The sequence below is a fragment of the Ovis canadensis genome, chromosome 3, assembly GCF_042477335.2.
Source record: "Ovis canadensis isolate MfBH-ARS-UI-01 breed Bighorn chromosome 3, ARS-UI_OviCan_v2, whole genome shotgun sequence".
NCBI lineage: Eukaryota > Metazoa > Chordata > Mammalia > Artiodactyla > Bovidae > Ovis > Ovis canadensis.
Genome location: NC_091247.1, coordinates 102,899,251 through 102,927,079, shown reverse-complemented (window position 1 = coordinate 102,927,079; position 27,829 = coordinate 102,899,251). Strand labels below are relative to the sequence as shown.

The window sequence follows — 27,829 nt, the reverse complement described above, 5'->3', positions numbered from 1 at the left end:
CCGTCTATTTCATCAGTCACCAGGTGGATATCTTTCTCATCTTATTAGTATCTCTTTAATCAGAAAGTGTCTTACAGTTAATGGCATATCATAGGTTAATGGCAATGGGCCTTTTTTCCTTTCATAATGCATTTTACAATAGATGGCATGTTAGATTCAAAGAAGTATGATCATTTTTCTTGTGGGTCCCTTCTGTGATTGACTAAGGCTTCCCTGGTGGCTCAGACAGTAAAGCGTCTGCCTACAGTGCGGGAGACCCGGCTTCAATCCCTGGGTTGGGAAGATCCTCTGGAGAAGGAAATGGCAACCCGCTCCAGTACTCTTGCCTGGAAAATCCCATGGATGGAGGAGCCTGGTAGCCTACAGTCTATGGGGTCGCAAAGAGTCGGACACGACTGAGCAACTTCACTTTCACTTTATCTGAGTCTTACAATCTATTTCAAAATGCTCAGTGCAATACATTTTCTAACTGAAACAGTTCTATGAAGTGTCTTTGGTTCTAAAAAGCCACATGTATAGTAGTCTCACATTTGATATGAGTCTTATAAGGAAAATGAGCATGATTTTCTTAAAAAGAAAAAAACTTTGCAATAGGATTTTAATTAGCTTCCAACATATGTCACACACAGATCCAGGGATGGTGTGAGCTTGGGAGTGCAGCAGCCCTGGCTGCGGGCGTGTGTAGCTGGGTCTTGATTTCATAGACTCTGTGGCTGCCTAGTTCCAGTTAGTTATTAAGGTCAGACTTCATGGGTCAGACCTTTCCTGTGCCTTCCGTTCCGTGGATGAAGAGAGCCTTCCATTGGCAGTTATGGCATTGCTGTCCTGGGGGCCGGGAAGGCTGGGAGGAATGAGAAGGGATCATTTCTAATTTAAAAAGTCTCCTCCCTATAACAGCAGTCAAGAGTGATCATCTCATTCCGTTGTGTGGGGTTTACTTCTTTTACCTTCTTTGGGTGTGTTTGGAACAGAGAACTAACTGAAGTCTGATTTTTAAGAACCATTTCTACTTTATTTTATTTCTATTCTATTTTAATTTTGCAGCCTGCAGTGAGCTGCATACTCCATCACTAGATCGAAAACCAAATAGCTTTGTGGCAGTGAGCGTGACCACCCCACCCCAGGCATTCTGGACGAAGCACGCGCAGACGGAGATCATCGAGGTGGGTGCTCCCTGCCCCCGGCGGCTCCAGGACCGCTGCTGGGCCTGGTGGGAGGCCTGCTCAGTGCCCTGAGCGCCCATGGCTGTAGCTGTATTCCTGTGGGTTGTCGCTCTTCTTTCACGAAAGTTCATTCAGCACGTTGCTATCTTTCATCACATTCCTCATCCGGGTGGTGCTTTTATTTGCCGTGTTGTTTATAGTTGCGCAGTAATGTTCTGCTCTGCGACCCCATGGACTGTAGCCCGCCAGGCTCCTCTGTCCATGGGATTCTCCAGGCAAGAATATGGAGTGGGGTGCCATTTCCTCCTCCAGGGATCTTCCTGACCCAGGGAGCGAACCCCAGCCCCTGCATTGGCAGGGGCCTCCTTACCACAGAGCCATCAAAGAAACCCTTTACCTGCCATATCCTTTAGAGTTGTTGACTATCTATTGGCTGGCTGTTTTTGAACAGTGATCCTCTAAGGCTGATTGCTTTTTAAGAGGTGAGACCTCATACTCCCTTCTCATCTCGAATTGGCTGCTACTTTTGGACACTTGTGGTCTTCATTCAGAGTTTAGGGAATGTGACTATCAGCCAACCCGCTTACTGGCCATACTTTTTGTTGGTTGGTATTTTTATGTCCCTTTTTGAGTTGGGTGCCATGTATTTAATCTTCACATGCAGTGAAGTGACACACAGTCACCTCAGGAGTTTTACCAGATCTCTCTAGATAATTGAGCACGTTACGTAAGTTATGAAACTAAGTGTAGGAGGCGGCTGGTGTGAGCTCCTGTAAGATTTTGTTGGCGATGTGAGTTTCTGTGTGAATGTTGCCCTCCCTGGCAGTCTCCAGCAAGCAAACTGCATTTCTCCTTTCCAAGTTTTACATTTTGCTTGATAGACCCTCTAATTACCTTGGAAATTTATTTCCAAGTTCAAGGCAACAGTTCCGGTTTCTAGCATTTGTCTAGCACTGCCTACCCGCGAAGCAGAGCACTGGGAGCTGTGGGTGGCACAGTGACCCTTGAGCCCCCGCCCCTGCCCTCAGGGAGGGTGCCAGGCTGTGGGTGAGGAGGCCAAAGTGAGCACGGCTCCCTGCAGACGAGCGGAGTGTGGGCCGTGCGAGAGCAGAGCGAGCAGGACAGTGCGTGGGGATGGGGGCCTGTCCCACTCGCTGTGCGGCTCACACTGTATCGCGTGTGCACGAGGCACCCCAGGGGTGCAGGGTGTCTGGCCATGCCGTAGCCGGCTGGTCTACAGGTGTGTTTAAGGCGGGTCCTGGGGGAGTGATCTGGGGCCTCACTGGCAGCGGGGAGGAATGGAGGAAGAGGGCGTGAGAGGGAGGCTCTGCAGGTGGAACTTGCAGGGGTGAATCGTCCCTGGGTGGTTCAGAACAACAGAGAAGGCAGCAAAGCGGGTGCCTGGGTCTGGAGCCTCCTTGGAAGGAGAGTCAGAGGGAGTCTGACCAGCAGATGGAGTGGTTGGGTGGGAATGTGGCCCCAGCAGGTCACTGCGGGGTGGGGGTGGGGACGAGACTGTCCAGCAGGTGGCGAGACATCAGATCTGGAACTGCAGGTACAGACAAGAACTGCTAACAGTTTGGCCGAGATCGCTAACCACTGCCTGAGGAAGCAAGTTTAATATAATGGCGTTTGAGGTCGGGGCTGGGCTGCCAAGAAATAGTGATCTGTGATCTAGAGACTCGCAGCTCATCCTCAGAAAAAGACAACCTTAAAAAAGCTGGACCTCCATTATTACAAACCCAGGATTCTAGAAATAAACAGTTCTGACCATTCATTTCCTCTTTCATCTTTCCATCTGCCTCAGCTTAAAGGAAGAGCCTACAGGAGTAGACCCAAACACGTCTGCAGCTGTAAGAGTAGTCTCAGAAAGTCTTTCCTGCTGGGGGGGGGGCCCGTAGGGTGAGCTCGTGGGCCCAGCGTGTGGTGATCTATTCATGGTATCTGGGCCTACAGGCTTTGTCTTTCTTGGAAAGCAGAGTTTGGCTTGTCTGCATCCCTGTAAAGCCTGTTTGCATTCCTGTTGATCCAAGCTGGTAAGATGTTAGTTTCTCCTTCTGAGAATGTTGGTGTATTTCAAAAGCAACCACTTAAGGAAAATGCAACTCTGTATTCTGATTTTTTTTTTTTTTTCTGTTGTAGGGAACCAATGATCCTATATTTCTAAGCAGCATTGCCTTCTTTCAAGACTCTCTCATCAATCAGATGACACAGATCAAGCTGTCCGTGTATGATGTCAAGGACAGATCTCAGGGAACAGTTAAGTACCATGTTGTGGTTCGTGGGATGTTCTTCCCTTCTTTTTCTAAAGCTACATAATTGTCTGAGAGGTGAACACAAGACTGACTTTACTCCTGGCTTGCGAATTAATGTCCAGGTGTTTTTGTCTTTGGGAACATCTTTCTGAGCCTCCCATTGGGCTTCTGAGATGAAGTCAGACGTGTTGAGAGAGCCAGCCAGCCGGACCCCCCCTCCTCCCCCAGCCCCGAGAGCTGGAGGAGAGGCTCAGCGTGGGCACTGATGCTGTCTCCCCTCTCCCGCAGATGTACTTGCTGGGGTCCGGGACTTTTGTCGTCAAAGATCTGCTCCAGGACAGGCACCATAGGTTGTATTTAACACTAAGGTTGGTATTTAATTTTGTCTGTCTGCAAGGATCTGGAATCACAAGGTCCAGGGACGGATGGGGAAGGTCCGACCCTATATTGAGAGAGTGTGTTACCCTCAACCCCCATCCCCAGAAGCCAGTCTTGGGGGGAGGTGGTTGTCATTGAGGAGAAAGGAAAACATTCAGCCTGTCAGAGGGCCTGTCATGGAACGGAAGTGTGCAGTGTTCGTGGGAAGTATGCAGACCTAAAGGAAAACCTTTGTGTATGTCTAATAATACCAAATGTATTTGGCTGCCGTCTGTCCCCCGCAATAGGATATGATCCCCCAGAGAGCAAGTATCCCAAGACTTAGAACAGTGTCTGCTGCTCAGGAAATATTTGTGGAAGGAACGAATGAGGGGAGGGAGGGGCCGCCCCCATGTGATGGGGTCAAGATGTCAGTCCTTCCCAAATTCATTTTAGGGGCAGGCCCCACCCTGATGTAGTGTTCTGTCTGTCTGTCTCTCCATCTTTTTTTCCCCCCCAAATAATGTAACAATTGGGAAAATAGTCTGAAATAGCAGAGACACTTTTGATGTAGGAGATGAATTCTTGGCCAGTCGTGTGGCATTCTGAAGACGCAGAGATGACAGTATTGCATGTGCTGGGGAGGGCTTGCCCTGCAGTGAGCCTGTGTGTGTGGAGAGCCTGGCTCAGGACAAGAGAAGGGTCTTGGGAGAACGGGCGGGTTCGCTTCAGGGAAGGATGGTTAGAGGAAAACACTCAGGTTCATTGCCAGAGCTGATTCTGGTTGGACATCATCCTTTTTAGAAGGAGCTAGAGATGGTCATTGAACAGTGTGACTGGGGTTGACTTTCCCAGGCACGAGAACCATGAGAATGAGTCACAAAGGAAATGGTCGGTGGATGGATGGGGCCGTGCAAAAAAGTAGAGCCTGGATAAGCCCCACACTTCAGGCTTCACAGTATTGCTTTATGAGTCAGAGACGCACCAGAGCTTCCCTGAATGAATCAGATGGGCCCAGGCAGCTGGCAGCCACCCTGAGGCATCTTGGGGTGAAACTGACCAGGGCTAGGGGGGCCTCAGCTGTATCACGAAGGATTCAGAGGCTTTGGGAATTCCCGGGTGACCTCCGCTAACTGGGGTCCAGGCCTAGGACTTGAGGCTAATCAGATCTTGAGGATGGGGTGGATGGAGCAGAAAGGGGTCCTGTGCCAGAATAAGATGCTCTGGGTCCTGACTCTGAGATGTGTCCCCGTCACTCTCAGGGGAGGGGCAGCCCAGGGATGAAGGGCCCCTGCCTCCCAAGCGGGCAGGGAGGTGGCTTTGCCCCTCCCGCTTTACTGGCACATCCGTGCTTCCCTGTGGGGTGTCGCCCCCTCCCAGACGCGGCCTTCCCTTGCGGCCCCACCTTTGCTCCCCTGCCGCCCTCAGAGCCCCCGCGTGTGGCAGCTGCTGTGGGCCGACCAGCTGGCCCCGTCCTGGTGCCCCCAGGACCTGCTGACCACCCGCGACGCTGAGCTCTGTGCCTAGCAGAGAGTGAGGCGCAGGCACCGTGCCAACACCGCAGGGCACTGCTGGTTGCAGGTCCGCGGAGAGTGACCGCGTGGGCAGCATCGCTGTGATGGGCTGGCAGATGGAGGAGAAGTCGGGTCAGCGGCCCCCAGTGACCCGGTCTCTGGACACCGTCAACGGGAGGGTGAGCACAGCATCTTCTCCCTCTGGGTGGGCTGGAGGGCCCTCCTAACGGACGTGGCCTCTGAGTTCAGGGGACGGGACAGTGGGGCCCCGACCGGACATGCCTGCGCCCCCAGGCACTTATCCGGTAGAGAGGGCAGTCCCCAGCCTCTGTTCCAGGTCACAGCTGGCTCCTCAATAGCGGGAGCTGCAGGCGGGAGGGGAGAGGTGGCTTGCAGGTGTGGACTGAGACCCGGGTTGTCTCTGAGGGTGGGTTAAGGTCTTCCTCTCCCAGACACTCCCTGCCCATGGCTGCCTGGGCCCCATCGCACACCTGCGCCCCCCACCCACCTCTCCCTGCCCCGCCTCATGCACAGCCGCTCACACAGACACTCAAACAAGAGCCCAAACACTGATAAGTCGTCATTGTAAAATACAGAGATTTCTCATTGTACCCAAAGCAAGTCTGAAATGTTAGCGATGGAAATACTCTCAGGCCTGTCTACCACCGCCCTTTCATCCTACACAGCAAAACACTCAGAGACAAAGGGAAGTGACTCGGTCAGAAGAGTGCATTTCTAGAAACCCGTGTGGGTGGAGGGCGTTCAGTGTCCCAGGCGGTGGCTTCTCTTGTTTGTGGCTGGGGCTGGGTGTTTCGCACAGAGTCAACTGTGGATACTAGTTTCAAGGAGGCTTTTATGGTCTAAGATACGCCCTGGAGTCACCCGAGTCAGTTTCGTCATGCTCGTGTGTATGTGTTTTTAGATGGTTCTGCCTGTTGACGAGAGCTTGACTGAGGCCTTGGGGATCCGATCCAAATATGCTTCGTTGCGAAAAGACACTTTACTGAAATCGGGTAAACAGCTTCGTCCGTGGGTACTCTTGCCACTCTCGTGAGTGTCCGCTTGGGCCTGCGGTCCCCTCCCCACCTGCTCCGATCGTCAGGGCGTGTCTGCCAGTGGTCCCCTCCTGGCACACCAGCATGCCAGTCTTTGGTTCAGCGTATTGGGAACTGGTGACCCTCCAGGCGAGGGGCTCCTCCTCCCTTTGGCCCCGTCTTGATGACTCGATTGCCAGTGGCCCTCCCCACCCAGTCCCAGCACCTCCAAGCCAGGGACATGGTCTGGGACGACAAGACTGCATGTCCCGGGGCAGGAGCACTGAGGCGGTCACTCGGTGGGCTTGGGTTTAAGTGTTCGGATTCCCTGGAGATAAACAGTAAGGAGACCTGGGGGCGAGGGCACCGTGTAGGCTGGGGGGCCGCGGCGGCCCGCCCCCGCTCACTGCAGCTGTCTCTCTCCCGCCTCAGTGTTCGGTGGTGCCATCTGCCGCATGTACCGCTTCCCGACCACCGAGGGCAACCACCTGCGGATCCTGGAGCAGATGGCAGAGAGTGTGCTGTCCCTGCACGTGCCCCGGCAGTTTGTGAAGCTCCTGCTGGAGGAGGATGCAGCCAGGTGAGGCCCAGGGCTCCTGCCGGCCGCCCCTTCCCGCAGGAAAGCTCGTAGAGGGGGTGGGTGAGCACAGACCTCAGACAGGCCTGGTCGCACGTCCAGCCCAGGCGCCTGCCTGCTCCTCAGCCTGGCTCAGTTTGCTCAACTGTGTCCCCCGTTTGTGTGTGAGGAAGTCACAAGATCGCCTGCCCGACAGGCCAGCTGTGCCAGCGCCGAGCACATGTTCCCCCCACTTCAGCATTCCTTTTGCTGATTTAATAATAATAAAATGGTATGACTTTTTAACTTCAGATAATTTAGTAGATTCCTAAAAACATTTAAAAATTAGCCCCCCAGAGGAAAAAGTGCATGGTGGAAAAAGTGAAAGAGTGCAAAAGGCTCTTTACCAAACAGGCAAGTCTTGAGATGCTCAACTTTCTTGTTCATTTCCCAAGAAACAGCCACTTCAGCCATGCCAGTGTTTTCTGCTGCATTTATGTATATATGCACAGAGCGCTCAGTCAGTTTCAGGGATTAACTCCTGATTGGGAAAGGGAGATCCTCATAAATGATGAGGACTTCAGGTCTTTTATACTTTCTCCCCAGTTTCCTAAAATGGGTATCCTTTTTTAAAAATCCATGTGTGTGTTCATCATTCTGATTCTGTAGCTGCTATTTCCTGCCGAGCTGAGACTGTGTATCATTTCTGTCTCTTCGGCCATGCTGCATGGCAAGCTGGGGATCGAACCCATGCCTCTGAAGTGGAATCTCAGGTTCTTAGCCACTGGACCACCAGGGAAGTCCCATATATTTCAGTTCTTAAGCAGCTTTCATTTCTGTGGAGATCCCAAGTCCTCTCTTTCTTGTCCTCGTCTCCCCTCACCCTCACACCTTCTATATCCGGACAGTCCGTCACTCACACAGACAGTGACGGGAGCGGTGGCTGAAGTTGCCGGTTTCCCAGGGTCCTTGTCCCAGACCTGGAGAGGATGACAGTGAGACTCAAGGGCCTGGCGGCTGTGGGACCCACACTGCTGAGCAGCCCAGCTGCAGGCTCGTTGGACAGCTTTCTGTTCTGCAGCTCTGCTCGGGGAGGGCGGGAAGGCCCATGCTTCCCAGAAGCCAGCGGGGCGGAACCCTGGGGGACGAGGAGAGGGGAGAGGGTTGCCCTCAGGCTCTAGTCCTCTTGTGATTCAGGAGGGTCGGACTCAAATGGACTGCAGCTCAAGCTCTTGTGGCCCCTGGACACGTGCGTGGCCACAGGGGCCATGGCAGAGCCACTCCCCTCTCCAGTCCTTCGCTGCGTTTTCCCTGAACACCTAGGTTCCTACGGAAAGCCTGTCTGTGCAGTTTCCACACGGTCAGTGGTTGCCCACCTTTCGTACAGCCGCATGTGGGGCCATCCGCCGTGCTGCCCCGCTGCTGGCCCCCCAGACCCACAGGGCCTTCCCTGAGCGTCCGTGACGCGCCCACGACCATCTGGCCTCCTGGATGCTCAGGACTCCTGAGCCTCCTCTGCCAGGAGGGAGTGGGCGCCATGGCCTGACGTGTGTGTTTTGCTTGCAGAGTGTGTGAGCTGGAGGAGCTGGGGGAGCTGTCCCCATGCTGGGAGAGCCTCCGGCGCCAGATTGTCACACAGTACCAGACCATCATCCTCACCTACCAGGAGAACCTGACCGACCTCCATCAGTACAAAGGTGGGCGCCCATCCTCATTTCCCAGCTAAAAACCTGGAATCCAGGGCTGCTCACATATGCCCACTGACAGACGCGCTAATGGATTTTTAAAAATAGATTCTCATGTAGATGTTGGTTCTTTCAGATATGGAGTTTTCAGATCTTAATTAAGACAAATGTGTGAATTGCATTGAAAGTTCCTTCCACGGTGTCATCTGCCAAAACAAACCACTAGGATGAAACTGAGGAGAGAGAGAGTCCCAAGCTGCCGGTCCACGTAACTGCCTCATCTTGGTCCTGCATCAGTGCAGTGCCAAAAGAATGTAGGCCTTTTGCCTTGAGACCAGGCCAGGCGTGGTTTCTAGATTTCCTAGCTTAACTGGTGGTCCTTATACTGATACATGGACTTCCCAGGTGGCACCAGTGGTAAAGAATCTGCCTGCCAGTGAAGGAGACGCGAGAGACGCGGGTTCGATCCCTGGGTCGGGAGGATCCCCTGGAGAAGGAAATGGCAACCCACACCTGTATTCTTGCCTGGGAAACGCCATGGACAGAGGAGCCTGGCGGGCTACAGTCCATGGGGTCGCAGAGTCAGGAAAAACATGAGCGTACACACACACACACATTGACATAAAAATTGTCTGAGTGAAGCTCTCCATTTTAAGGCTCAAAGGAGAAAATGAAATACAGACACCTCTTATTAAAAGGTGCCACTTGATTTTCAAAGCATGTTTGGGTAGATTTAGAAAACGATGATAAACTCAGTCCCTTTGGATTCCAAATGAGATGACTTTGGTTTTCTGTTACTTTATTCTCTAGATCCTTCCCTTCTTCCCCTTTTTATAATAGAATTTCAGGTTTTCAGGAAAGTCATAAGGCCTTAATGTGGTTTTGACACAGAACATAGAAAGCGGTCCATGAACTTGACTGAGAAGAAGCCAGAATCAGGAATAACGGCAAGGTGATGGCGCCCTGGGTCTGGTTTGCGTCTGAAGAAAGGATCTAAGTGTATTTCTAAGAGAAATTGCAGTGTTTTCCTGAAGGGACGCAGGGACCTGCTGGTGCTGGTTGCCTGTTACCTGGGGAAGTCTGAAACCATACACCTGGGTGTTTCTGGAGCAGAGCTTCTGAGGTGTCGTGTGTATCTATGTCCCCTGAGAATCTTGTTAACAGCAGATCTGGGGTTTGGCATTTCTAACAGGCCCCAGGAAGCTGGTGTTGCTGGTCCGTGGGCCCCCCCACCCATCAGTAGCTGGGGAACAGTTTCCTGGGCAAAGCGCAGAGCAGATGGTGGCCAGTCTTCATTTCTATGCCGGCAAAATAAATGTGCCATTTTTCACTAAATGAAATGTTTATTTCTCCTCATTGTCACCGTAATTTATAATCCCTTTCTTTTCTCGGCATGTAATTCTTCACTTAGTTAAGCGTTCCAGTTATAGAAGTAAGATTGTGAATATCTTGTTAGGAAACATGGTCCAAACCCCTGAGCCACGCAGGGTGTACGCAAGGACGTGTGAGTGTGCTCTAGGGCCAGACCAGGCGCCTTGTGGCGTCTGCTCACCGCGACCGACTCAGGGTGGCGAGTGGGCCTTCTCGCCACTTTCCAGGTTTGGCGTGTCGCTGCTGTTGCGCAGTTTCTTGGATCTTAGGTGCTGGAAGGCTCTGCAGTGGGAACAGGCACTTTCTGGCACGGGCCTCCCTGCTTTTTATAGCGGTGCTGACAGCATGCTGCACACAGTTCCATCCCTGAGTCAGACCTCTCGGCTGAGAGCTGGCGTAGGCAGGTCTGGTGTCCTTCCTCAGCTTCCGAGGGTGGCTCCGCCTGCCTCCACTCGCCCCTGGGACCCCAGACCAGTCTTCTGGCCAGGAGCCGCCATCCCTCAGCATTTCACAGCCCCCGTCATCAGGGAAGGAAGCGTGCTCGTGGGCAGCTTGGAGTCCCCGAGGCCTCTGCCGACACGTGCCTGCTCGCCCACAGCAGTATCCCCACAGGGTCCCTTCTCTGGGCGCCTTTCTTGCACGCTGGATACGGGCTGACCATCTTTATCTTCTCTCCTTCTGATCCTTAGGTCCCTCGTTCAAAGCAAGCAGTTTGAAAGCAGATAAAAAGCTAGAATTTGTTCCCACTAACTTACACATACAAAGGATGAGAGTTCAGGATGATGGAGGAGCAGGTAACTGCCCCATGAATCATGTCGGTTCTTTCCTTGGTCCCTGAGCTGTCACACGTCTGTCCTGTGTGTCTGCTGTGGCGTTGGGCTGAGAGCACAGCACAGGGACCTCCAAGGCCTTTGTGAGGAGCTCTAGCACCTTCCTCTCGTTTGTCTTCCTTCCAGCTTCCTTGCGTTTCTGGGGCAGAAAATGGCCCACAGGTCATCCTTCTGAGGCAGGGGCGCAGGCTGAGTTGTGGGTGTCTGTGTGGCCCCACCCCAAGACCCACACAGGCCCCTCTGAGCCAAGATGAGGGTGCTGGGCTCCAGAGGCCCTCAGGCACCCTGGATGGTGGGACTAGTGTTGCCACAGGCTGCTTGGAGCCGGGCTGGCAGGGGACCCCAGAGCTTCGTGCATAGCCCCGTAGCCAGCTTTGTCCACAGGCCCGAGCCAGAGTAACAGAGGAGAGCTTTCTGTCATTCAGATCAGAACTATGACATCGTCACCATCGGGGCACCAGCGGCACACTGCCAGGGCTTCAAGTCAGGAGGTCTCCGCAAAAAGCTGCACAAGTTTGAAGAGACAAAGAAACAGTAAGTTCTCAGAGGGTGTCTGTCCTCCTTGTTCTGCTGTCTCAGGCTTCCTGGATTAAAAAAAAAAAAGTCACACGGGGACCGCAGAAACCCAGCGTCTGATCTGCTTTTGCGGGGTTGGGGGAGCTGCCTGAGGAGCCTTCTGGGAGGTGACCTAGTGCCCTGGCCTGTCCCTGTAAAACGGCAGCCAATTGAAAAATCCGCCGGGAGAATGGTGCCCCCGGTCCTCGCGGACTTGGCGGGCTCCGCTGCCCTTTAGAAACCCTGGTTGAAGGTCATAGGGTACGAGGTCTGGGAAAGATGGTTTCCTTTCCTGGAGGACATTGGTGGTCAGTGTTCCCAGGGTCAGAGAGGCTCCAGGGGCTGCAGGGAGTGACCAATCAGAGTGGGGGAAACGGCAAGGTGGGCGGGGCACGTGATAAGGGGCGGGGCCTTGGGGCCGGAGCTCTGGGGGCAGGGTGAGCTGGTGGCTAGAGCTGACAGGTTGAGCAGGTAGGTCAATGCCAGTGCTAGGAGCCTGCTGGAAAGAGGGTGCAGGGGCTGCTGCAGGGCAGGGACGACAGGGAGAGAGTGCTAAGCTGAGCTCTGGTGTCTGACACCGGGAGGCATTGGTGATCTTCCCAAACATCACCTGGCTAGACTTACCTTGACTGGAGGGCTCGAGTGTAGGAAGTAGATGGGATGCATGTAGGTGATGCTGTGGGCTCCTCAGACCTACAGGTAGAGGAGTGGGACCAAGACAAGCCTGTCTCAGGCTGGTAGGAAAGATGATGGGAAATGAGGGGAGATGGTGGAGGACACTGATGGAGTGAGGTTCTGGAGAAGGTGGGGAGGCAGGATCCTGGGCGGTGATCCTGGAAGGGCCAGGAGAAGGAGGTGGTATCGCAGAGAAAGAAGAAAGTGGGGCTGCAGCAGAGCAGCCTGTGCAGAATGTGGAGCTGAGGGGCCCCAGCACCAAGGCCCACGATCCTCAGGAGGTCCCGTGGAGCAGTTGTGGAGGCCTGGCGACTGAGGCCACACACACAGTGCTGGCCGTAGCCTCAGGCCAGAGCTGGCTCTGTGTCCTGGGCGGGTGTCAGGACAGGGCTTGAGCAGGTTGACCTTGGACTGCAGGGGCTGAGGAGGAAGGACAGGTGTAGTGGGCTGAGGGGTGAGCGGGCAGGCAGAGAGCACCCAGGGACTCAGGGTTCAGAGCTCTCCCCAGGGCAGAGGGTGGGAAGTGAGCCTCAGACTGGGCAGCATCTCTGGGATCCTGCCCACCTTCCTGCAGCCCCCTTGACCTGGATCTGGCCCCACCAAGGGCTCCTCAAACCAGGCCACCAGATTCACCCGAGGATTTTCCAGCCTGGTGGTCCCCTGGGAATTAGGGCAAAGACAGCTTCCTGTGCCACCGCCGCTCTGCACGGCCAGCCGCGCGTGTGTCGCTGTACTGCATGTGGGGGTGTGAGCGTGCGACTCGGCCTTGGGGGAGAAAGCCAGTCAGGGGCTGGCCCTGGCCCAGGAAGGTCGGGGTGTTGACACTAGTTATCCTGCATGTGAACTTCAGGACTCTTATTCCCCAAAGGCTTTTGTAGTATTTTTCAAATATATAACGTACATGTTTATGTATTTTCCTACTAATGGCATAAAACCACCTGCAGGAATGGTTTGCACCAGGGGAGCTCTCCTCAGCACAAGTGTAACCCACCACATGCGGCGTCTCCCTGGGGCTCAAGCACACGCGCAGACGCTGCTCTGACCAGGGAGCACCCTGGGCTCCTAAGTTGAATCCTCCCTGTGGTCGGGGCCTCCTCAAGTTATCTCCAGAATTTTGATGAAAGAACTTGGGTTTTTTGTTTTGCATTTGCCGTTTGCTAACAAGCTGCTAATATTTCGTCTTGGTTCTTTTCTTTAGCAGTTTTGAGGAGTGTTGGTGAGTTCTCTGTCTGTGGAGAGTGTGCGTTTGGGTCTTGCTCTCGTGCAGAGAAAGCCTGTCCCCTCCTCTGTGAGGTGCCGCCCCTGCCACGCCCCCGCAGGCTCCTAGCTGTAGTCTCATAGACAGAACTCTCCTTCCAACTGCAATGTTCTGTGATAATGAATAGCCCGTCTCCAGTCTGCTGTTTCAAACCCTCCCAGTCTGGCTGCGTCACTTGGAGCAAAGACCCAGCTCTCTCTCCATGACAAGGAAGCACCTAGGCCAGGCAGGTCCCAGGTACTGAGGCTTCAAGCCAGTACAGTGGTGTGTTTGGGAGTCCCTTCCTGGCTTCTGTTACTGCCATCTAAGGCTCTTCTGTTTTTACTTCCCCTTCACCTCTCGCAGGAATGAAACCAGCTTGCTTTTTCTTTGGCCATGCCTCATGGCACATAGGGTCTTAGTTCCCTGACCAGGCATTGAACCCCTCCCCTGCCATGGAAGTGCAGTGTCTCAGCCGTAGACCAGCAGGGGAGTCCCCAGTGTACGCTTTTATATTTAATGGTTAATGGAGGTTTGCAAAACAAATTACTAGGGTCTAACCCCTGGAGGGCAAACCAGGGGTTAATATAATCAGATGACTTTCTCCACCGAAGAATGAGATGGCAGCCAGAATCCTGGTGCCTGCTGACCGGGGCCCCCAGGTGCTGCCCCTGGCCTCCCCAGGCTCACCCAGAGCGCGGCCCCGGCCCAGAACAGGCTCTGCACCAGGACTCGTGAGGCTCCCGCTGCCCTCGGGACCGCTGCCTTCACGGAGCCGGAGCAGCTCAGGGCCCTGGCTGGGCGGGCCAGGGTGCCACGGGGCCATGGCCCTGTCCCCCAGCCGAGGCCCTGCAGCTGCTCCATTGTTAGTCTTTGGGCTCACACGACTGTTGTTCACAGTCGCCCATGAACAGCCGCTGTTTGAGGCATGTCCTTTCTCACTCCTGCCATGTGTCCCTTCCATGAGCCCCAGTTACTGATAGGACCTGTGTGTGAGGACTCGTGGGGAGTGGGGAGGTGATTCCTCTCCGGCTGGCTAGAGGCTTTGTGCTTGCTGAAATGGACACACACACACGAAGGTGCACCTCACGTCACGAGTGTTCTCTCAAGACTGGGGCCTGGGAAGAAGAGATTTGGAAACTCCCATCCTGAGACTTGACTCCGTTGAGTGGCAGCTATTCATTGGGCAGAGTGATTGCAGCTGGGAGAGCAGCGTGCGCACCTCATGCTGTGCGGGCCTGGCTGCGGCCTGCTGCGTGGGCTTCTGACGCCTCCATCGCTTCTCACTGTGACGTCTGGGTGTTGTTTGTTCCGGGGTGCTGTGGTTTTCATGTGTGCATGCTGACCCTGTAGTCTGTCGGGGGCAGGGCAGGGCCGTTTCTTGGTGACCCGGCTTCCGGTTAGCCTGGAAAGAGCCCAGTAAGGAAAGGGCTCATCCCTGATCACGTGACCCTCTTCTCCTGGGGCAGTGAAGGAGGGTGTGGTCCTCCACCTTCTCTCTCCTCCCCCAGAGTTCTTTGAGGGTCAGTCAAGGCCCTTCATTCCGTGAAAGACGGTTGCCTTGTATGTTTCCCCCTGCTTCCCTCGCTTCCTCAGGTGGTCTGAAAAATAAGTTTGTAATATAGGGTTGATTTGGCATTTTAGCCAAGAGACATTCAGTTTATGTCCCCATCTAGAAGGTCCCAAGCTGGAGTTGGTTCCCCAGAGGCTGGTGTTTGTGCCAGGCAGTGGCTGAGCTGTGGCTCTGACGTTGCATCCCAAGAGGCACACACATGTCGCTTGGCGGCAGAGATAGGGAGGACCGGTTTCCTAAGTCACTGTGTGCCCTGCCTCCGGTCCGGCGTATCCTCCGTGCCCCTCCATCCCTCAGGACAAGATTTTTTAAGCAAGGGAGTCCCAGAGCAGGAGAGAAAGGACAGAAGCCCAGTTTTCTGGGGACTTCCTGAGGTAAACACACAAAGGAGGGTGTGGGTCTATGTATAGGAAGTTTGAAGTCCTTGTTGGCCAAATGAGAAACCAGGAATCTTTTGGCAAAGTCCAGCCCCCACTGAAGTCTGCTTGTACTGTGATGTGACCCCCTCCAGTATCAGCAGACCCCAAGTCTCCACTTAGGTAACACTTAGAAACTGACAGCAGAGGTTCTTAGGTGAAAGATGGTGGATGTTCAGATGACTACCGGGCTCAGTATCTGTACACATGTGTATAAACACAGTAGAAATACAGATATGTGGGAATATAGATAAAAGACTTAACTGTATTTTAACATTTCAAGCCTATACCATATAGACAGGGTGGATCTCCTGAGATTTACTCTTGCCTGTCAACAACTAGAGTAGCCTAGGAAGACACCCCTGAGGAACAGGATGCTTCACCTTGTGTTGGGTGTGGGCTGGGCTTGGGAGGGTGTCTCCAGCCTTGTCAACTTGGGAGAACCCTTTTGAATATGTTCCAATCCTTCCTAGCACATCATCCAGCTGCCAGTCCATCATCTACATACCACAGGACATCATCAGAGCTAAGGAGATCATTGCCCAGATCAATACCCTCAAAACCCAAGTGAGTTACTACGCCGAGCGGCTCTCAAGGGCGGCCAAGGACAGGTCTGCCACTGGCCTGGAAAGAACACTTGCCATCTTGGCAGACAAGGTAGGAGGGACTCCCCTGCTGCAGGGGGGGGTGGGTCCCTTGGGTTTCTGAAAACCCCTGGACACCTCACGTGTGCTGAGAGCTGTCCACACAAGTGGTGATGCTGGGATGACCTTGAAGGCCTGTCTGCCTTCAGGCGTGTTCCCCACACGGCCTGGAGTGGAGGTCTGGGACTGGCCTGTGGTCATAGAGCTGGAGGGGGGCCAAGGTAGTGACGGAGCCCAGGGCTCAGGATCCTCGGGGACGGCCTCATGCTCTTGACTTTGCAGTGAGTGCCGGGGGCTTGTTGGAGCTGGGGCGGCTCCTCCACCTCCTTGGTAGTGGCCTGCTCAGCACGGTCTGGGTGCTGAGAGGCTGGGTGTGCGTGTGTCCCTGCAGACCCGGCAGCTGGTCACCGTGTGTGACTGCAAGCTGCTGGCCACCTCCATCCATGGGCTGAATGCTGCCCGGCCTGACTACATCGCCTCCAAGGCCTCGCCCACCTCGACCGAGGAGGAGCAGGTGATGCTGCGGAATGACCAGGACACCCTCATGGCTCGGTGGTCAGGCAGGAACAGCCGGTCTTCTCTGCAGGTGGACTGGCACGAGGGGGAGTGGGTGAGTCTGCACTCCCCACACCCCCACGCCCCATGCTGAGCGGGCCATCGGCCCTGCCAGGCTGCATCTTCCTGGGACTGAGGGACTGAGGACTTGGGAGCTGTGCTCTGACATCAGTTCATGCTCTCCCGAAGGGGGACCCCAAGAGCAGGTCTGTCCCTCTCGTAGCGACACATCACAAAGCCAGCCCTGTCGCTTGTTGGGTCTGCTCTTCAGAGGCACTGGCTCCTCCAGGCCCACCTCAGTGTCCTGAATCCTGTCTGTGTTTCTGGAGACACCCCCTCCCAAACCCAAGTGATCAGCAGCTCCCCCCAGGGGGCCTCAGTCTCCTGTGATGGTCGTGTGAGGTCTGCGGTGGACGGAGGAGGGGACGAGACCGTCCCTTCTGCCTGCCCTGGCCTCTGGGATAGTGACTGGCAGACTCTCCACAAAACAGGACATTGGTTTGCCTTTGGAGCTGTGAATTTTCTCGCTGTTTCTAAGTTGGGGGCTTTGGGGAGCGTGGGGCCCAGGTGGGGATCCGAGTCGGGGGCGTCTGGCTTGTGTTCTGCCCCACCCGAGGCACTGACCCCGTGCCCTTGCTCTGGAAGGAGAAGGTGTGGCTGAATGTGGACAAGAGCCTGGAGTGCATCATCCAGCGGGTGGACAAACTGCTTCAGCGCGAGCGCCTGCAGGGCGAGGGCTGCGAAGACGGCCTCCCGGGCGCCGGCAGCAGCTCCAGCCGCAAAGGTAACCGGGGCAGCCAGGCCTACTGGATCCGACCGGAGGACGCCCTCTGCGATGCCCCCTCCTCGCCATGCCCCTCCGCTGCATGCTGCCCTCACCCGACCACACCCACACGTGCGTATGCAGCCCAGGTCCCATGCATACTGTCCGTCTGTCCGTGTGTCTCTAACTCCATGACCCCATGCAGACTGCAGGGAGGCCTCTCAGCAGAGGGGAGTGTCGCAGTGCCCGGAGCAGCAGGCGAGGGGTGGGGGGGGCTCTCCGCGTCTTCACGGCTTGTTGGCCCTCAGCCCTCCTGGGTCCCCTGCTGCATCTGGAGGGTCGGGCTCCTAAGCATTTGTGGTTTGTCCACCCACCTGGGAACCTGAAGGAAGCGGAATGGTAGACCCCTTTCTGATGAGATTGCCTGTTGCATCAGGGATGAAGGAACAGGCGCAGCGTGCAGGGAAGAGCTAGCTGGTGGCAGGCCCAGTGCTTGTCTGTAGAGGCTGGTGGTCGTGGGCTGGGAGCCCTTTTATAGCCGCAGCCTGCTGCCCTGGCCCGTGCTGGTAACTCAGGGTGGGCCCCTCTGCCACGCCTGGGGCCCGGCGGGGTTTATCTGTTCAGCGCCACCTCCAGGTGGGTCTCTCCGTGGATGGCAGGACAGTGGCCTGGAGCAGCCTGCTGCATAGAGAGCCCGCCATCTGTGGAGATGGAGCCTAACCAGGCACTCCGTCCTGCTGGCTCCTAAAGCTGGGGGTGCCGTGCTTTCTGAACACGGAGGTGCTTGGTCCCTACAGCTCCGGCCTTTCCTAAGAGCTGGTAGGGCCGTGGGCCAGGCAGCTGAGACTGGCCGCCGCTGCCTCCTTGCTCCCCTTTGGGAGCGTCACACAGTGGGAGGCGAGGTGCTGACGGGCCTCCGGCAGCAGGACTTGTTTCCACGCTGGGCAGCGTTCCTTCACGACAGGCAGGCTCCTGTCGGAGTGGCTTAGTGAGTCAGATGCCCTCTGCACTCCAGCCCTCCTGCAGTCTGTCCCCAGGCCGCTCCTCTCGCGAGCGTGTGTCTCCACAGTGTCTGCATCCTCCACTCTCCATCTGCGAGGGTTTGACTTTCAGTTCCCTAGACCTGTGTTTAGTTCATGGAGCTGTCTTGTCGTCGTTCGTGTTCTCATTTTTTACCGTAAATTGTGTTGCTTTTAACAATCTTCTGGAAGTTCATTGCTCATCTCTCTTTAATATTGTCTTGCTTGCAATTTAAACATTTTTCTGGAGATAAAAAAAAGTTATTGATTGGAGTTTTAAAAAAATGCAGGAAGTAGTTTGTTTAATCAGGTATATTGTTATGCTCATAATTTATTAAATGTTCTCTTTCTAGGCACATCTCGTAATGTTCAAACGTACAGACATATTTAAGTGCAGTTTTGAAGTGATTTAAATGAGCATTTATTTATGATATCTAGGGTGTGGCTGGTGCCTGTGTGTGCCTGACAGATCAGCTCTGTTCTGCTCGCAGGAGTAGGAAGTGTCTGAGAGTCTGACTCTGCTGATCAGCATTCAGAGAAACATATGAAACCATGTGCCTCCAAAGTTCCCGCCCGTGATCCTAAGCATAGCCGGGAAGCCATTCAGACCCCCGTGTGCTGCGGTGGATCAGGGGAACCAGACTGAGACGTTTGTCTCACTCCGCCTCTTGTCCTCAGGGGCCAGAGCTGGGCTCTGCCATGCTTCCTGATGCCCTTCCAGGTTCCCAGGGTGGTCCTTTCGGCCTAACGAGCAGGTTGGGTTCACACCAGTGTATTTATTACCTGTGAACAACAACTTCTGCTTCTTGGAAAGACTTTATTATCCCTTTTCATTCCAGTTCCCCACCCCGTGCTGGGTCCTTGGTTTTCATCTTTCATCAGGAAGTTGCCCTGCCTCAACCTTGCCTGGTGGGTGGGGTTCCCCTGGGGCCAGGGCTCAGCAGGACCCACTGACCAGTCCCCACCGACAGGAGCCACAGAGGCTCCATGGACCTCCTTCTCCTGGTTGTCTCTCCCCAAGTGACCCATCTTCACCCCTCCCCGCCAACCTGCCAGGATCTGCTGACTTCCACAACATTCCGTGCACACACATTCCTGCTCTCCTCGTCCCCAGAGAGTTATTCCAACCGCGGACCTGCTTTCTGTTAACCCGAGGTCCACGGGTCACACCCCAGGTCGTGTGCCCTTGAGACTACGTGCTGCATGTGTGTGGAGCCGTCCACTATGGTCAGCAAATCTCAAGGGACTCAGTGCCCTAAGGCCACCAGAGGAGATCCTTCCCTCTCCCTGTTACTAAAGATGAATTTACCCAGCAGGTTTAGCCCCCAACCTTTTCTCAGGCGTAGTCCCAGCCCAGCCACTTGGGATCCGTGCGGATCATGAAAGCAGGCCTCTAGACCCTTCTCCTCATGGAGATTCGGGATCTCAGAGGTTCTGGGGAGGCAGGAGTCGGTATTCTTCCCAGGCACTTCAGGTTTTAACCAGACAGACGTTCTGTGCCACACACCCCATGGTGGCTTCCCTCCTTAGAAAGCAGATGGTCTCAGGGGTGTGAGCTCTGGAGATGACACTGAAGTCTTCACCACACACAGGTCTTTAACATTGCTCTGTTTTCTGTCCCTCTGGCCAGTTCAGGAAGTCATGGCCAGAGACAGTTAGAGGGGAGACCCTGGCCACCGCCCTCTGGCAAAGCCCAGGGTGTCAAGTGTCCATCCAGCTGCCTCCGTCTGTTCTTGGGGATCTGAAACTGCCTATTTCAGGATCTGAAAACATTCCTGGAAACCAAAAGTTCAGATGTAAAATAAGCTTTTACCCCCAAACAATCCCTTCTCAAACTTGTTTCTTAATAAGTGGCACACACAGTTAACCAGGAAAATTTTAGGAGTCCTGCTGGCTCCTAAAGCTGGGTCCTGCTGAGCCCTGGCCCCAGGGGAACCCCACCCTGGGATGGGGTTTTTAAAGGAAAAGTGAAATTGAAGTGAGTACTTCCTGATGCTACTCAGTGAGGGTGAAATCAAGTTAAACTTGGTATCTTTAAGGGACCCAAGGGGGCTTTCCAGTTGTAGCCCTCCCTCAGTCATAAAGGTTTTGTATTCGGCTTATGTGGCAAAGATTGGCGTGGATGTGTTTGGTGTATGGGTTTCCTGACCAGACTCCAACCTTTTGGATCTCAGCAGTTGACCTCTAGCCCAGGCTCCACGGCCCATTAGGGCGGTGGGCTCTGAACCGGACACTTACTGGTCAGTCTCTCTCACTACGCGCCTGCTTCCAGACGTCGTGAGCCTTGGGCTCCGGCACGTGCCATGCGATGGACGTGGGGGCGTTATCGCATTGTGACACGTAAACCTGCTCTTCCTGAAGAGCGTCTCATGTTGAAGTGTCAGCAACATGAATGCTGACGCCGGTGTATTGGGCGGTGCGCTCCCAGCGGCCCCACCACCTCCGCGGGACCCCTCAGGAAGAGGCGGGCAGGCCCCTGGCCTCTTCTCCGCTCAGTTTAGCCAGCTTACTGCCAGCTGCTGCCGCAGTTGCTCTAAGCGTTGAGTTGTTGGTGTTTGAACTGTGTGCATGCCTTAATCATCCATGTCACCTCCATTTCTGTGCAGATTGCAGCCCCCCTCCTGAAGAGTCCAGCCCAGGTACGTGGCTTCCGTTCAAGGCTCCGCAGGCCTCTTCTTAATATCCAGGTCGTGTGTGTAGCTCCACTGTCAGATTACCGTGTGCTCTCAGAGTTGGGAAAATGCTTGAGGGGTTTCTTCCCTGTGACTGATGTAGCAGCTGCTCTTAGGTATGCTGAGGGGCCAGGCAGCCTGGGCACTGGGGCATCCTGCGGCCGTTCGGACGGCTCGTGTCTCAGTGCTCTGGGGGTCCTGAAGTCGGGGGCCTGATTAAGACAAGTTCGTGTTTATGAACGACGCTTCCTGTGATCCCACCGACCCCGCAAGCATCCCGTGAAGGTCGGGAGGCAGATGCGGCGTAGCTGCCCGGGTGCTGTGCCTCGCAGTCTCGCGGCATCCTCTCTTCCGAGTCTGGCTGTGGCCTCAGACTCCCCGGCAGACCCTGCTGGGCTCAGGTGGAGTTCGTGCTGGAGATGCAGTCCTTTCTGCTCCATCTGCATGGAGGAGTCGGTGCTCGTGACTCTAGTTCAGGGGTCGGCAGCCTCAGCTCTGAGGGACCCCGTTCACCTGGACGCCGCTCTCCTGAAGGGAGTCACGCCTGCTCGTTCACACAGTTCCGTGGCTGCCCGGGGCAATTCCAGAGTCCAGCAGTGGCCACAGAGGCCCCCGGGGCCTTCAGAGCCTAAAACGTGGACTGTCCAGTGTTTTACAGAGAAGACGTGCCGACCCCTGCTCTAGTTCATACTGAGTTTCCTGAGTGTGGCTTGTGGTTTTCCCAGAGTGAGCATGACAGCCCCAGATGCGGCGTTTGTTTTGCTTCCCTGACAAAAGCCAGCTGCCCGTCAGTCTGAGGATCACATGCCCCCGACTGCACGTGTACATGTGGCAAGACACGCGGTGCTTACCTCGAGTGCAGCCAGCCAGGACTGTGGGCTTCACCCCCGTGTTCCCGTGCGCTCTGAGCATCCTCTCACTCCCAGGGCACCGGGCACTCAGCTCTGCTCACGGCGGTTCCCCCAGAGCCCTGGGTGCTGTTAGCTCCTCACTGGGTGATCTGACCGGGCACCTTGTAACGGACCCACCAGTCTGCTCTCGGCCCCTCAGTTTCTCTCCCCCTGCCCTGCCCCAAGTTTAGTTTGGCCATGAGCCTCTCCAGCACCAGTCCCCTGGGCTCTCTGAGGCCTGGCAGCTGCTTGGGCAGTTAGCTCAGCGCCCCCTCCCCAGCCAGTGCCCAGAATCGCAGCCCCGCTGAGCTTACCTGCACGGCAGGTTGGTGCCTTCACGCTGCGCTGTCTCCCCAGGCTCTGTGGCAGTGACGGTCCCCAGAAATTAAGACCAGGGGAGGTGGTGGTGGTCCTGGAGCAGCTCGGGCTCTCCTCAGCTCTGCGCGTCCTGCACTTTGCGGAGCTGACGGGCGGTCCTGTGCTTCCCAGGCAGCGAACAGCCTGGCTTGTACGCTCTCCTCGTCTCCTGTCAGCTCCGCCACTTCCCTGACACTCAGGTGGCCCGTCCACAGTTGACGTCAGGTGAACGCAGATGGTCCCCTGCCAAGAGCTCCCTCAGCTCTCCTCACAGAGCTGTGCTGAGCCCGAGTTAGAACACGCACATCCTCCCCTCTCCCTGCTGCCTCCCTTCCTGCCTCTGTTAGTGAGCACAGGCGAAAGCACAGCTGTCTGAAGCCGCGTGATCCTGGGCTGCCCTCAGTGGGTGTCGCGGGTGAGCAGGGAGACAGGAGCTTGTCCCACAAAGGATGCTGCTTCGTCACTGCTGTTTTTTTTCATGGCCAGGCTTTCTCAATGAAGGAAGCCGAGTAAACCCCTTCACCAGCACTAACGTCCCAGAGTCATGTACTTAATCAGGTTCCAGAGGAAATCTCATTATTGCCCCTGAAGTTCATTTTGTTTGGAAGTTTTAAATTTTGCTCTGTCTTCATGTTGACCCACAATGTCTTGTCCCCAGCCACTGCTCACTTACGTAGTCAGACATATATACAGATGGCAGTTCTTTTTGTGTGTCTGGGAAAAGACAGCCTCTGTGAGGCTGTTTCCTTACCTGTATTAGTCACCCCCTCTTTGTGGATTAGATGAGAAAGCAGTTAAAAAGTGAGGTCTCACAGGTACTCACTAAGGGCTGGCCGACACTATGTGAACCCTGGAGCCACCCAGACACGCCGAGCCCTTCTGTGGGCGACATCAGGCTCGTCTCCCGTTCAGGGCTACGCCTCTTCTCTTTGACAAATTCTGAGTGCTTTCTATTTTGTTTAAACCATTCTTCCAACACTACAGTTTTTTCCACTGTTTTTTCCCCTCTAATGTAGCAAAACTAAGCCATTCTTATATGAATTTTGTTTAAACAGAAGTAAGGCAAAGTAAAAAAATTGTATGCAGACAGCTTGTTCAGTCAAATAAGACCACTTGTATATTCTGCTCATTTTCAGGTTAAAATGATCATAAATTTGCATATTACACATATATATTCACATTAAGTGGAAAAGTCAAGCAAAGTTGGCAGCATTTGCTCTCAGAGCATTTACTTCTTAGGTGAAGGATGGTCTGAATGCCTGCCTGCCTCTCCCCACAGGACTTGACTGTTAAAACTTAATGACTATTGGCCATTTTTGGTAGTTGTTGAGTATAATTGACATGGATTCAACAGAGTTATTCAAAGAAACAAAAGCACGGCCTTGGAGAATTTTAGAGGAAGGAAGAGACGTGGATGTTGTTTACTGCAGCCATCCCATTTTGCTGCGAAGGCCCCGTGGCTGAGTGGTGGGGGCCTGCCCCTGGCGTACCCACCACCGCTCGGCAGCAGCTGGGCCCGGGCCTCCCGCTTCCCGCTCCTCCATCCAGGCTTCCTCGTCACTGTGGTCTCCTTACTGAGACCTTCCTGCTGCAGACTTGGCAAATTCAAGCCGCTTGTTTCTGTGACAGACGTGAGTCCTCATGCACGTGGTGTGCCTTGCATGCACACTCCGCTCATCTCCGGATTCTGAGTTTCTGTGTTGACCATACAGGGAAGTCCTTTTGCAGGTTTTAGGCGTTTCTCTAAATTTCTCAACAGAGTGTGATGCACACACAGGGCAGAGCTGTGGCCCCCTTTTCTCTTGTTTAGATTCTGTTTATCTGAGACAGAGTTGACCATCCTGGCAGCTGCCCTGCTCGCAAGGCCTGGGGCCTGTCCCCAGTAGGATGACGGCCATAGGCCCCCAGTGACCCACACCCCTTCCCAGGAGGGTGCCCTGCCTGGGCCGCATGCTGAATTCTGGGGGGGCTTCCCCAGTGGTAATGAGCCAGCACCTATTTCTGGGCTTCGTGGCCTGTTAAAAAAATAACTGATACGAGCATGGCTTCTACCTGCCAAATGTCTTCTAAACAGAAAAGACGAAAAGAGCCAAGGCCAAAAATACCTTTCACTCTGTTCATTTTCCCCTGAGCATCTATTTTTAAAAAATTGTTTTGCTACAGGGTCAAAGTTTCCTTATATTCCAAAAAAAAAAAAAAAACCCAGTACACTAGGAATAGATGACGGGAAGATGAGGATGGGGGCAGGGACACTGGGGGCTGAAAGCATGGGCTGCCTTGGGGAAGGCTCTGTCCCCAGACACGGGCCAAGGGCGTGAGCCCACTGAGCACAGGTCAGCGTGGGTGGCTGGCCTTGCTCCAGAGGCACAGAGCTCTGTGCCCCGCTGCCTGGGTCAAGAGAAGCCAGGTGACAGGTCTCCCGGGGGACGACCAGTGGTGCCCTGAGAGGGACCGGCCTCAGCAGACGCCACGCGCTCTTGGAGCCTTTCTGTCATCGTTCTGGGAGGGGACAGTCAGGAGTGTTTGGTGCAGAGTCCCCCGCGGTTCGGGAGAGTGGGCGGGCAGGCCCCCTGGAGACACCTCAGGCTGCAAAGGCAGAGACGGGCTGCACGGGGCCAGCTGTGGGCCTCCTGGAGTGGGGCGGAGTGGACAGGGTGGCAGGGCTGGGCTGGGGCCTCCCGCACCACCTTCTCAGGCACCCTTCCCTTGTGCCAGGTGAGTGGAGCGAGGCCCTGTACCCGCTGCTGACGACCCTTACCGACTGCGTGGCCATGATGAGCGACAAGGCCAAGAAGGCGATGGTCTTCCTGCTCATGCAGGACAGTGCGCCCACCATCGCCAGCTTCCTGAGCCTGCAGTACCGCCGTGATGTGGTCTTCTGCCAGACGGTATGTGCCACGAGCGAGCCCAGACCTGGGCCTGGCCTGCCAGCCTGGCTCTCTTGCGCCCTGGAGGAAGCCAGCAGGGCCGTGCCCTCCTGCATGTGGCTTTGCCAGTGCGGCCCACGGCCCGGATGTGGGCATGGAGGGTGGGGGAGGGGGAGCTGGAGGCACGTGGGTGCTCAGGGGCTGCCACCCCTGCTCCCCCGAACCTGCCCCAAGGGGCCTGGGGTTGCACAGGCATGGGGTCACCTTTGTTTCTCCCTGCAAAGAAGACGCACAGTCTTTAAAACAGCAGGTGTTACACCTGCTCAGGCACCACTCTGTTCTGGTGATTTCCCTGCAGGGGAGGCAGAGCTTAAGTGAGCACCCCAGTTTACAGGTGCCCGTGATGTAGTCAGTAGCGGGAACAGTGGCAGCAGCTGGGCAGGTTTGTGCGGTGCCTGTCCGCTCAGGGCCTGGGGTGCCTGCGAGGGCGGGGTGTGACGGGAGCGCCTGCCCAGGAAACTCTCGAGGGCCCTGTTCTCTGCTTGTGCTCCTTGTCATGAGCAGCCCAGTTTCCATTCAGCACTGGACTGGATCTGTGGGCATAGAGGGCTTTTCCCGCACCTTGGGGAAATTGGTCAGGGCTTCCAGAACGTTCTGGCCCAGGAGTAACCCCAAGGTCACGTCAGGAGCTGAATCAAAACTAGACTGACCTCTAGAAGCAGCAAGCCTGGAGCGCCTTCCCTGCAGCCTTCGTCCACGGTGGCCTCCACACTCCTGGCCCCAGGCCCTGAGGGCGTGGGGCTGCTGCAGGCAGAGCAGTGCGGGCGCAGGGCGCAGCCGGGCCAGGAGCGAGGCGAGGCCGTGTCTGTCCCCACAGCTGACGGCGCTCATCTGCGGCTTCATCATCAAGCTGAGGAACTGCCTTCACGACGACGGCTTCCTGCGGCAGCTCTACACCATCGGGCTGCTGGCGCAGTTCGAGAGCCTGCTTAGCACCTATGGTGAGCCGGGGTGGGGGCCCTCCTGTGGGGCCCCTCCTGGCCCCCTCAGTGGCTTTCCAAAGCGTGGATCATGCATGCTGAGTAAAATGTATCCAGAAAGCTCCCAAATGTATAAGAGAACTGAAAACAGCCCTATGTAGTTGTGTGTACACACAGACACACACACACACACACACACAACCCCCCCCCTCCTTGTTGCCTTTGTTACGCATCTTGAAGGTTTTTCTAATTGAGGATAGATGACAATTTTTAAAGCAATAGCTTCCTGTGGAACATTTGGGCTGTTTCAGAATTGTTCCTATTAAAACATCTTTGCATGTTTTTGTGCACTTTTGGCCCATTTTTGCACCCGCTAAATCATCTGCAAGGAAAGTTGGTGGGTCAACAGATAGGACCACTTTAAAAATTCTGATATTTCCTAATTGTCTTATAAGGGCTTTTTTCTCTTTACCTTCATTTTCTGTTTATTTCTTCTTAGGTGATAAAAGTAGGTAAAAATTTTTATTAATGTATCTGTTTATCTTTGGAGTTATAAGACTGAAGAAATACCTGAAGAAGTCCTTTAGATAGAAAATCTAAAGAATGTGGAAAGATTAAAACATCCAAAGAGATGACTTTTGTTCTTGAAGTTCCCCACATGGGCGTCCCTGTCCCTGGTTCCTTCACCAGGAGAGGGCCAGGGATATGGAGTCGTGCCAGCTGCCCTTCGTAACGTGGCCCTGCGACTCGCGTAGCGGGGTGTGCTCACGGAGAAGCTGGAAGGCACTCGGGAAGCCGCCTCCAGCTCCCCTCCCCGCGCTCCGCGTCTCAGCGCCCTGCCCCCCTTGGCTGGCCTGAGCGCAGGGCCCCTCTGCCTGACAGCCCCTCCCTTTCTGGCCCCCAGGGGAGGAACTGGCCATGCTGGAGGACATGAGCCTTGGGATCATGGACTTGAGGAACGTGACCTTCAAAGTCACTCAGGCCACTTCTAACGCGTCCACCGACATGCTTCCCGTCATCACAGGAAATCGGTAGGCAGAGTTTTCTGATTCTCAGAGCCAGTGCAGTACTTTCATTTGTGTTCATCACACGTGACACGCTCTTCGTTTTTGCTTTCTTCTGTATCATTCAGCAGCTCACAGCCCGCGACACCCATTTCACAGCCCCGGGCCGGTTGGTGCCCAGCCACTCGGAGGTCGCCGAGTTTGGCCCACCCTTCCTCTCCTTGCTCACCCACCTCCCGCCTCCCGGTCACAGGCCCAGCCCCTCTTCCTCTCTGTTGCAGGGACGGCTTTAACGTGCGGATCCCGCTGCCAGGCCCCCTGTTCGATGCGCTGCCCCGGGAGATCCAGAGCGGGATGCTGCTGCGGGTGCAGCCTGTGCTCTTCAACGTGGGCATCAACGAACAGCAGACGCTGGCCGAGAGGTGCGGGCCGGGGTGCGGGCGTGGGCACTCGAGCTGGCAGAGCACGTGTACTCAGTCCTCTTCAGGGCTCTGTGGACCTGTCACCCGTCTTCAGGTTCACCCTGGGCCCATCTTTGGTGGTGCTGGGACACAAAGACGAACCTGACGTGGTCTGCGACTGCTACAGGTGGGCTGGTAGCAGGGAGCAGTGGCACTTGTGAGGTCTGAGAGTGCTTCCTGGCTTCCTGGGAGTGCTCCCAGATGCTTCCTGGAAGTGGGTTTTGAAGAGTAAGTAGGAGTTGTTCATATGAGGAGGTGGAGGAGAGACCTGGAGTCCCAGGCCAAGAAGCCTGAGCGAAGGCAGGTGGGGTGGAGAGCCACGCCTCGGTCCTAACCCTGTACGGTGAAAATCCCCTCAGGGTCACCTGGCAGGGAGGAGTTGCGCGTGCCCGTGTG

At 55.2% G+C, this 27,829-nt stretch overlaps 1 protein-coding gene across 8 annotated transcripts in view; it reads left to right on the top strand.

Moving 5' to 3' along the window:
* Positions 1–27,829, top strand: part of INPP4A (inositol polyphosphate-4-phosphatase type I A) — a 117,655-nt gene that overhangs the window by 72,810 nt on the left and 17,016 nt on the right. For 3 of the 8 annotated variants that reach the window (XM_069583882.1, XM_069583879.1, XM_069583880.1), the window contains 17 exons: positions 1,045–1,163; positions 3,306–3,422; positions 3,707–3,786; positions 5,357–5,468; positions 6,212–6,302; positions 6,756–6,903; positions 8,446–8,576; positions 10,625–10,729; positions 11,191–11,299; positions 15,695–15,878; positions 16,257–16,475; positions 17,066–17,315; positions 20,809–20,841; positions 24,837–25,009; positions 25,866–25,989; positions 26,873–26,999; positions 27,254–27,394. In XM_069583882.1, the coding sequence (XP_069439983.1) occupies positions 1,045–1,163; positions 3,306–3,422; positions 3,707–3,786; positions 5,357–5,468; positions 6,212–6,302; positions 6,756–6,903; positions 8,446–8,576; positions 10,625–10,729; positions 11,191–11,299; positions 15,695–15,878; positions 16,257–16,475; positions 17,066–17,315; positions 20,809–20,841; positions 24,837–25,009; positions 25,866–25,989; positions 26,873–26,999; positions 27,254–27,394 (2,263 nt within the window). The remainder of the gene's footprint in view (positions 1–1,044; positions 1,164–3,305; positions 3,423–3,706; positions 3,787–5,356; positions 5,469–6,211; positions 6,303–6,755; positions 6,904–8,445; positions 8,577–10,624; positions 10,730–11,190; positions 11,300–15,694; positions 15,879–16,256; positions 16,476–17,065; positions 17,316–20,808; positions 20,842–24,836; positions 25,010–25,865; positions 25,990–26,872; positions 27,000–27,253; positions 27,395–27,829) is intronic. The other 5 variants (XM_069583887.1, XM_069583883.1, XM_069583886.1 and 2 more) reach the window with 3 other exon arrangements.